This window comes from Falco rusticolus, chromosome 18 (assembly GCF_015220075.1).
Source record: "Falco rusticolus isolate bFalRus1 chromosome 18, bFalRus1.pri, whole genome shotgun sequence".
Classification (NCBI taxonomy): Eukaryota; Metazoa; Chordata; class Aves; order Falconiformes; family Falconidae; genus Falco; species Falco rusticolus.
In genome coordinates, this window is record NC_051204.1 from 3177241 (window position 1) to 3186871 (window position 9631).

Here is a 9631-nt window from a genome sequence, read left to right on the forward strand (position 1 = left end):
CATTTCCCTCCGGGACAGCAGGATCCGGCCAGCTCTGACATGCTGCTGAGGGCTGGGGCCGGTTCCCCTTTTCCAAGGACATTGTGTCCCAGGCATCCCCGGGGGGGAGCTGGCCAGCCACCTCCGCGACCCATCCCGGTTGCCCTTGGGCCAACAGGGGCAGATCCAGACTCTTCAGGCTCAGGCACCACAGCGGGGGGGGACGTGCTTGCCCAGGCTGCTGGCCAGCCCTGCGGCAGCCCTGGGGAGGAGGTGGGGAAGCTTTTGGGGTGCTGGAGGGGGATACCCCCTCATCCCCAACCTGGGCAGCTGGGTAGGAGCTGCCCTCGGCTGGAAACACCACCAGATTAGAGGTGACTCACCATAATCTTGAAGAAGTGATTAAATCTCTTCCTACTGCAGCACTTAATGAAATCCATCCCATAATATGTGCCCAGCCCCTGCTGTTCCCCCTCATCTCCCTGCCCTCTCCAGACCCTTGGCAGCAGGGTCTCCTGTCCCCACTGAGGGCAGGGCTGGTGCAGGGGTGCAGGCAGCCAACAGCCCGTACCCGCTGTGACCCGTACAGGCAGCAGCTGTAGCCATGCTGCGCTTGTCCCCAGCGTGTGGCACTTGCAGGTGGCTTGTCCTGCACCGCTCCTGGAGGTGGGGGGGTTACTGGCTGGGCTCCCCAGGAGCAGCTCTGTCGGTGTGTCACCTTGGGGTGCCTCAGGCATCCTTGCACCCCACTGCTGCCCATGGTGCCTGGGGTCAGCGCCTGGGGTGCAGGGGTAGGTGTGGGGGGGCCATGGTGTGTGCCCCTCTGCGGCGATGGGGATGCTGGGGGCACAGGCTGGTCCTGCCGGGCCCCCTTTTTCCCTCGGTGGCCCCAGGCTGGGGACATGGGACCCTGCCGGGCTGCCTGTGCGGGCTGTCCTCCGAGGTGAGTGAGCAGTGGGGAAGGATCCGGCTCAGGGCCGGGAGGCAGGAAGGAAGGAAGGAAAGCGGAGTGTAAATAAGCCAGGCAGTGAGCCGTGGGGGAGGCCGGGCTGGAGCCAGCTCCCAGCCACCGGGGAGAGGGTTGGACTGGGTGGACTGGGCTTTGCATGATGCTGGGCACCCTGGGGTGCTGTGCTATGCGTCAGGGTTGGCGTGGGGAGAGCATGGCAGGAGGGTGTGAGCTGCCTGTCCCATCCCTTATGGCTCTGCCCCCTTCTTCCCCCCCTGCAGATGGCTCCCGGCAGCGGCCGCCGCAGAAGAAGAAACGGTTGTCCTTCTAGCACCATGCCCAATGACCGCAAGATCACCAGCACGGCCGCCTGCATCTCCTTCATGCTGGAGGGCTGTGAGCTGAAGAAGGTGCGCTCCAACTCCCGCATGTACAGCCGCTTCTTTGTGCTGGATGCTGACATGCGCTCCGTACGTTGGGAGCCCTCCAAGAAGGACTCGGAGAAAGCCAAGATCGAGATCAAGTCGGTCAAAGAGGTGCGTGTGGGCAAGAAGACACCCGTCCTGCGCAGCAATGGCCTCTCCGACCAGTTCCCAGATGAGTGGCGCCTTCTCCATCATCTACGGAGGACAACTATGAGTCCCTGACCTGGTGGCCAGCTCGGCTGACGTGGTGAGCGTGCTGGGTGATGGGACTCCGGTACCTGGTGTCCTATGGGAAGCACACTCCCGAGGCACCCGGACCGGCCACCCCAGCCTCCGAACCTCCTGGATCTCCTCTGTCTTTGACCTTGCCGACCTGGAGAAATCTGGCCGCATCCCTGTGTCCCGGGCTGTGCAGCTGATCAAAGCGCTCAACCCAGGCATGAAGACGTCCACCATCGAGCTGAAGTTCAAGGAGCTGCAGAAGGCCAGCGAGCGTCCCGGTGCGGAGGTGGCCTGCGACCTCTTTGTGGAGGCGTACTGTGAGCTCTGCACCCGCCCCGAGATCTTCTTCCTGCTGGTGCAGTTCTCCAGCAACAAGGAGTACCTGGGTCTGAAGGACCTGCTCATGTTCCTGGAAGTGGAGCAGGGCATGGAGGGGGTGACGGAGGAGAAGTGCTTGGAGATCGTCGGCAAGTACGAGCCCTCCAAGGAGGGCCGGGAGAAGGGCTACCTGGCCATCGATGGCTTCACGCGCTACCTGCTCTCCGCTGACTGCTCCATCTTCGACCCGCACCACCGCAAGGTGTGCCAGGACATGGCGCAGCCCCTCTCCCACTACTACATCAGCTCTGCCCACAGTGCCTGCCTGCTGGAGGACAACTTCTGGGGCCGCTCGGACATCAGTGGCTACATCAGCGCCCTGGGCCTGGGCTGCCGCAGCATCGAGCTGGTGCTGTGGGATGGCCCCGAGGGCGAGCCCGTGGTCTACACCAGCCCCTCGGCCGCCTCCTGCGTGCCCTTCCGTGCCGTGGTGGGGCTGATCGACCAGCACGCCTTCACCGCCTCCGCCTATCCCCTCATCCTCTGCCTGGTGGTGCGCTGCTCAGCCCCCCAGCAGCGCCTCGCCGCCCAGTGCCTGCGCAAGACACTGGGGGAGAAGCTGTACCTGGAGCCCCCCCAACCCCGCCGCGTCCTACCTGCCCTCCCCAGAGCAGCTCAAGGGCCGCATCCTCATCAAGGGCAAGAAGCTGCCACCCGGCTGTGAGACTCGAGGGGGAGGTGTCGGATGAGGAGGAAGGCTGGGAGCTGGCCACGGCGGCTGGGCCAGAGGACCGGGAGGTGCCGGAGGAGGTGGCCCGCGGCGGGTGCGCCTCAGCCGGAGCTCTCGGAGCTGGTAAGCTCTGCCAGGCTGTCCCCCTTCCAGGACTTCGAGAGCTCGCGGCTGCGTGGCAGCGCTACTGGGAGATGTGCTCCTTCAGCGAGGTGGAGGCAGGGCGCTTCGCCAACGAAGTGCCCGGCCGAGCTGGTGAGCTACAACAAGCGGTTCCTCTCCCGTGTCTATCCCAGGCCCCATGCGCATTGACGCCAGCAACATGAACCCCCAGGGACTTCTGGAAGTGCGGCTGCCAGATGGTGGCCATGAACTACCAGACGCCGGGGCTCATGATGGACCTGAACGCGGGCTGGTTCCGGCAGAACGGGGCGTGCGGCTACGTCCTCCGCCCCGCCATCATGCGGGAGGAGGTCTCCTACTTCAGTGCCAATGCCAAGGACTCCTTGCCCGGGGTGCCTGCCCAGCTCCTGCACCTCAAGGTCATCAGTGGGCAGAACCTGCCCAAGCCCAAGGGCTCAGGCGCCAAGGGGGAGGTGGTGGAGCGCCTATGTCCTGCGCCGAGATCCATGGCCATCCCAGCTGACTGCGCCGAGCACCGCACCAAGACGGCCCTGCAGAGCGGGGACAACCCCGTCTTCGACGAGAGCCTGGATTCCAGATCACCTGCCGGAGCTGGCCGTCCTGCGCTTTGTCGTGCTGGATGACGACTACATCGGAGACGAGTTCATTGCCCAGTACACCATCCCCTTCGAGTGCCTGCAGCCCGGCTACCGGCACGTCCCCCTCCAGTCCTTGGCTGGGGAGCCCCTGCCCCACGCCACCCTCTTTGTGCACGTGGCCATCACTGACCGCCGCGGTGGGGGCAAGGGGCACCGCCGGGGGCTGGCAGGGCGCCGGGGCCGCCGAGTGCGGGAATATACCTCCACCAAGGCCACTGGCATCAAGGCCATCGATGAGGTCTTTCGGACAGCCACCCAGCCACTGCGGGAGGCCACTGACCTGCGGGAGAACGTGCAGGTACGGACCCTGCAGAGGCGCTGGGGAACCTGGTTTCTGCAGGGGAGGACGGGGCTGGACCGTGAGCAGTGGGGAGCCCAGGCGTCCCCCCTCCCCCTGGGGGATGCGGGCGAGAAGCCTCGTCTGGAGCAGAGAGCCAGGGGAAATGGGATTGTACCCGGCAGGGGGGCTCTTGGGGGGCTCTTCCAGGCTGCGCCCCTGATGCCGGTCTCTGCCCGCAGAATGCGCTGGTCTCCTTCAAGGAGCTGTGTGGGCTGACGCCCGCCGCCAACATGAAGCAATGCATCCTGACAGTGGCCACGTGGCTGCTACACAGTGACAGCGCGCCCAGCGTCACCCTCAACTTGGCAGAGCAGTACCCCCCCATGGAAGCCCAGGGCCCCATCCCAGACCTGCTGCGCAAGGTCCTCACCGCCTACGAGACGGTAAGTGCTGTCCCGCCGGGGCTTGGCTCCTTGCGGGGATGCCCTGCAGGGCCGATGGCATCAGGACCACCAGGACCACCGCCCTGCGCAGGGTGGGGGTCCCCAAACGCACTGCACCGCTCCCGGTGCAGGGGGAGGCTGGTGGGGACTGTCAGGGGCTGCCCAGGGAGGAGTCTTGTCAAGGCACAGGCTCACCCAGCTTGGTACAAGCCCTGGGACCTCGCAGTCCCTGTCCCCCTGCCTGTGCCGCCTGCACCCTGTGCCAGGGCTGGCTGGCAGGGCATCCTGCGGTCCTGCCTGGCGGGAGAAATCCCATTAATAGCTGCAGCCGGAGCCGCTTCCTTCCTTTGTGTTGGAGGGGGACCTGGCTGCCGGCCAGGCGCTGGTCACACCGCACCTGGCTGCACGTGGTGGGGCGAGGAGGGCTAGACCCTGGCCACCGTGCTGGGGCGAGGGGCAGCCCCTGCCTCAGCCCCTTCTCCCCATCTGCTCTGCCGAGGGGGTGTGTGGGGCTGGGGGCTGCCCAGCTCCTCACGCCACCCCTCTTCCCAGATGATCCAGACCAGCCGGACGCTGATCGAGTCCGCCGATGGGGTGTACGGCAAGCTCATCCAGGCGCAGCAGGCAGGTGGGTCCTGGGTGGGCAGGCGCAGCCCTGGCACAGGTCTGGGCACATCCGTGGGGGGCCGGGCACAGGGGCGCCATGCCTTGGTGCTGGGCGGGGGGCACGTGTCTGGCAGGCTCCAGACCTGAGCACAGGCACAGCCCAGCGTGCCGGCATTTTTGGCCGTCACTTGCACACCTGCGGTGCGTGGCAAAGGACAAGAGGTGCATGTCTGCACCCCGGTGGGTGCGTGCCGGGGCTGGGGCTCAGCGGCAGAGCAGCCAGGGCTGGCCGGCCATGGGAGGGGGATTTCCAGCTGGGGTGACCCCAAACTCAGCTCTGTGGTTTTCCCATGTCCCGGCAGCACGGGTTGAGCTGCCCAGTGCCGGGTGCTGCCGGCGTGCTGGGATGCAGGGCTGCCTGTGCCAGGGCAGGGTGCTGGGCAGGTGGGCTGCAGGGGCTGTGTGGGAGGGAGGGGAGCGGAGGAGGCTGATGAGGAAGTGGGGAAGAGTCATTAGCTGCCAAACACCAGAATATAATTAGCACCAGAAATAACAGGCTGGGGCTGACGGTAGAAGTGGCAACTGAATGTTACGACTTCCAAGACACATGGATGAACCCACACAGGCAGGTGCTGCCGGCTGTCTGCCCCAGTCCTCCCCCCCATCCTGGGGACCCCCAGCCCCGCTCCAGGCACCCATGGCTGTGCAGCCCCTCGGCAGGCTGGGGCTGTGCGGGCACCCCAGCCAGCCCTGGGTGCACAGGGGGCTGCCAGGCTGGGGGCTCATGTGAGCTCCCTGCGGGGCTGGGAGGGCTGCCAGGAGCTGGAGGGGCTGGGGAGGAAGGATGGGGCCCCTCTGTGCCACGCGCGGCCGGTACCAGCCTCGCTGCCAGCAGCCCTGTTTGTTCCCTGCCTGCGCGGCAGCCCGGAAACCTCCCCGAGCTCTTGGCTTTCGGCTCTGCCGCTGCTGCCAGCTCTGGGGGGAGCGGTGCTGGGAGGTGGGCCGCAGGCTGTGGGCTGGCGGCTGGGGGCATGGGTGGGCTCTGCACCCTCCTGTGCCGCTCTGGCTATGGGAGCCCTGCTGCTGTGCTGGGGGGTGTCGGGCAGAGGGGCTCTGGGGGGTGCGGCCGCTGCTGCTGCCTCTGCCCAGCCTCTCGAGGCGGTGGCAGGCAGCGGTTTGGGGGCTGCCACCCCCCCCCCCCTGCCCGCCGGTGCTGCCTGTCCCTGCCTTCGCCCTGGCTGTGCCACGGACCAAGCTGCTGTGGAGCCGGCCCGGGTTGTGCCCAGCTGGCGGGTGCTGCGGGGTCCAGGGGGGTGCTAGGTGGCGGGGCTGGGGGCGTGCTGATTGACAGCGTGTGGGCGAGCAGGCTTGCGTGGGAGTCCTTGTGTGGGCCCGGAGCCGGTGCTGCGTCAGGAGGGGTAAATATAGCGCCCGCTCACGAGGACGTCACGCGCTGCACGGCACGGGGGCCTGCGCTCTGGCGGGGCTGCGGGGGGGGGGGGGGGTAGCGGCCCCACTCTGAGCCCCCCAGGTGAGCTGTGGGGTGCAAGAGCCGTGCCTCTGCCTGGGGTGGTCGCTGCCCTGCCGGACCCCACAGCTCTGGGACCTTCGGGACCCCACAACCACCTGGGGCTGGGGCCGAGTGTGGTGCTGGGGGCGCCCATTGTTCCCGGGATGCTGGGGCAGTGGGGAGCCCACCCAGCCTGCACCCCCATGCCAGGCAAAGGGCATCCTTCTGGCTCAGTCCCCGTCCATGGTGGGCCGTGGCCGTCCCCGTGCTGGTGGCCCCGCAGCGGCTTAGTGACGGTCCTGTCGGCGCAGGCATGGACTTCCACAAGGAGCTGCACCGCATCGAGGCCAAGGAGGGGCTGCGGGGCCGCAAGCTGCAGAAGGCACTGGAGAGCTTCGCCTGGAACATCACCGTCCTGAAGGTGAGGGGCAAGGGCTGTGCGGCCCCCACTCTGCCACCCCCTCCCTGCCTCCTCAGGGGATGCTCCATGAGAGCTGGGCATGGCACAGGCCCCTTCAGGGGGGTCCTGGCACCCAGCGAGCCCCCCTCGGGAGGGGTGGCTGGCGGAGCAGCCCATGCTGTGCACATGGGTCCGGCCAGCCCACGTGGCGCGGCCGTGGGGAAGCCCCTGATGCCGTGTCCCCACACAGGGCCAGGCTGACCTCCTCAAGCACGCCAAGGCAGAGGCGCTGGACAACCTGTGGCAGATCCACAACGCGGACAGTCGTGCGGCATCGGCAGGAACGGCTCGGCCTCACCGGAGCCCTCCCGCCTGCGCGCCCCGCTGGAGCCCATCCCTGAGACGGAAGGAGGTGGTGACACAGCATCCTGCTGACCCTGGCCTGGGGCTTGGGAGGCCCGGACTAAGCACCCCCCCGGCTGCAGGGGCCAGGACCAGGGACCCCCAGCCTGCTGACAGACGGGCAGCTGCCTGCCCGCAGGCTCGGTGTGCGGGGTGGGGTGCCTGTGGGGCTGGGTGCTGTGCTCTGCTGTGCCGAGGGGCTGCAGTGGGGTCCAAAGGGGAGGGTGGGGAGGCAGAGAGGAGGATGGGGAGGGGTGTTCCCACTCCTGCTTGCCCCCCTCTGAGCTCCCAGGCTTCATCCATCTCCTCCATCTGCTTCCAGAGCAAGCACCCTGCTGCAGGGATGGCAGGGATGCTGGCACCTCGGCTCCTGTGTGCATGTACCCGCAGCCTGCTGTGCCAGACGCCTGTCCCTGGCCAGCGCTGCAGGTTTTGCCCTTGCCAGCCCCAGGGAAAACCTGCCTGATGGGAAGGGTTCTGACTGGTCCTCATCCCCTCTTCACGGGGCAGCGGGTTCCTTCCCCTCCCTGGGGACCTCACTGCGCAGAGGGGCTGGGAGGATGTGGGGTACAGGGGGCCGGGGGCTCACTGCAGACTGGCCTGCGCAGCAGATGTGGCTTTTGGCATCAGGGAAACATTGGGGCTCCCCTCTCAGGGTGAGGGGGTCCCGGTGCAAGCCGTGGGTGGGGGGCGGTCTGGTGGTCGGACCGTGGCTGTGGAGCATTATAAAGAGTGCGAGACCCACCCTGGTGCCCTGCTGCTCCCTCCACGTGCCAAGGCGGGATGAGGTCATCAAAAGGGATGGAGGGTGGCACTGGATCCAGGATGCCTGGCAGCACCATCCCTCTCCCCGCACCAGCCGAGCGCAGGGTGACGGCTCCCCATGTCAAGGATCCATGCGGCTGCCCGGCACCCCTTTGTTCAGGGAGGTAATTAGCCTAATGGGGCCACGAGGAGCGGACGGGAGCAGGCCAGTGCCTCCCCAGCACTGACCTTCAGCCCCTTTGTGCCGGCCCGGCCATGGGACCCGCGGGCAATTACGGCCTCATTAGTGCCACGCTGCCTGGCCACTGTGCCCAGCCGGCGAGCACCCGCACAATGAGGAGCTGCAAATGAGGGGAAAGGCCTGGCCGGTCTCCGAGCTACCGGCCACCGCATGCCCGCGTCTCCCAGAGACCGGCTGCTCCCGCCTGGCCCTGGCGGTATTTTTGGCAGCACTATTGTGCCGGGCCCTATAAAGTGGCGGCTGCAGCGGGCGGCGCAGGGCTGCCCGGCGGGACATGCCCCGGTGCCGCTCGGCCGCCTGAAGATCCCAGGAAGGATGGAGGTGCCCAACACCAAGGTGGGGCCAGCAGGGCAGCGATGCGGGGGGGTCCGAATGGGGGTCTGGGGGTGCGGGAGGGTCTAGCTGGTTCCTCAGGAAGCCCTGAGCGCCCAGCTCCTCCCCAGGGCTCCCTGACCGTGGCCAGCAGCCGATCGGGGTGGAGGCTCAGCACCGTGTGGGCTCCTCAGGATGGAGCTGGGCGTGCGGTGCCTGTGGTGTGGAATGTGGGTGCTTGTGCCTTGTCCCGTGGCGCTCAGCAGCAAGGGGAGGGTGTTTGCCACGACTGCCTTGTGCCAGAGCAGGGCAGGCGTGCTGATGAGGGCACCTGCAGCTGGCTGCTGGTCAGAGCATGGGTGGGGGCTGTGGTTTCTGGGGCTGGGGGGGCTGTGGGGAGCAGCACTCTCAGCTCCCCTCAGGGATGTGGTGCTGGCTGTGCCCCACGGTGCCGAAGGGTGATGCTCTGGGTGCACCCCGGGTGTGGGGTCCCCGAGGCAGTGGGGATGAGCAGCGTGGCAGCAACCCAGGCAGATGGGAGCTGAGACACCGGCAGGACTGGGGGGCAGTTCTGGGGCTGTGCAGCCCCCCACCTCTGGCACTGCTGGCTGCACCGCACTAACGCTGCCCATTGCTCCGGCAGCTCCAGCGAGCTGCCTGCCTCTTGCTCCTGCTCCTGCTCTGCTCCCTGGCTGCTGCCCGGCAGAGTCTGCCGGAGTGCTGCCGGCAGAAGACCTGCTCCTGCCGCATCTATGACCTCCTGTACGGCATGGGCAACCACGCCGCCGGCATCCTCACGCTGGGCAAGAGGAAGAGCATCCCCCCGGCCTTCCAGAGCCGGCTCTACCGCCTGCTGCACGGCTCCGGCAACCACGCTGCGGGCATCCTCACCATGGGCAAGCGTGGGGAGCACCCTGGCATGGCGTGCCACAATGCATCGGGCTGCCCCATAGGCACGGACGCCCAGCCGATGCTGGTGCTGCAGGGCGCCGATGCCAGCCCTGCCAGCCCCAGGGAATGCCAGGAACACTCAGGGAAGGACCTGACCAAGAGCCAGGCCCCAGGAGCGGCAAACAGCTTTAACTGAGAGGGGTGTGGGCAGTGGCAGAAGAGAGGGGATCTGTGGCGGGACGGACCCCTGGGACACACGCCTGGAGCTGGGTGTAAATAGCACTTTTACGTACCTCCTCCTGGCCCTGGCCGAGCCTGCTCAGGGCGCCGCAGGCACCGCTGGGCTTTTACAATAAATGGTAGCCCGATGTGACCC

At 67.3% G+C, this 9631-nt stretch overlaps 1 protein-coding gene and 1 pseudogene across 1 annotated transcript; both read left to right on the forward strand.

The window, feature by feature from the left end:
- The first annotated feature begins 1049 nt into the window (after window positions 1-1049).
- On the forward strand, window positions 1050-7079 carry LOC119158941 (annotated as a pseudogene).
- Window positions 7080-8202: 1123 nt separating this feature from the next.
- On the forward strand, window positions 8203-9628 carry HCRT (hypocretin neuropeptide precursor). Its single transcript, XM_037411554.1, has 2 exons — window positions 8203-8388; window positions 8987-9628. The coding sequence occupies exons 1-2, from the start codon at window positions 8203-8205 to the stop codon at window positions 9449-9451; spliced, it is 651 nt and encodes a 216-aa protein (XP_037267451.1). The 3' UTR covers window positions 9452-9628.
- The last annotated feature ends 3 nt before the right edge of the window (window positions 9629-9631 follow it).

Bases quoted from the DNA above. Each gene is read 5' to 3' on its own strand.
- HCRT (XM_037411554.1), top strand. From the start codon at position 8,203: ATGCCCGCGTCTCCCAGAGACCGGCTGCTCCCGCCTGGCCCTGGCGGT. The intron at 8,389-8,986 runs GTGGGGCCAGCA...GCACCGCACTAA, and splicing joins TGGAGGTGCCCAACACCAAG to CGCTGCCCATTGCTCCGGCA.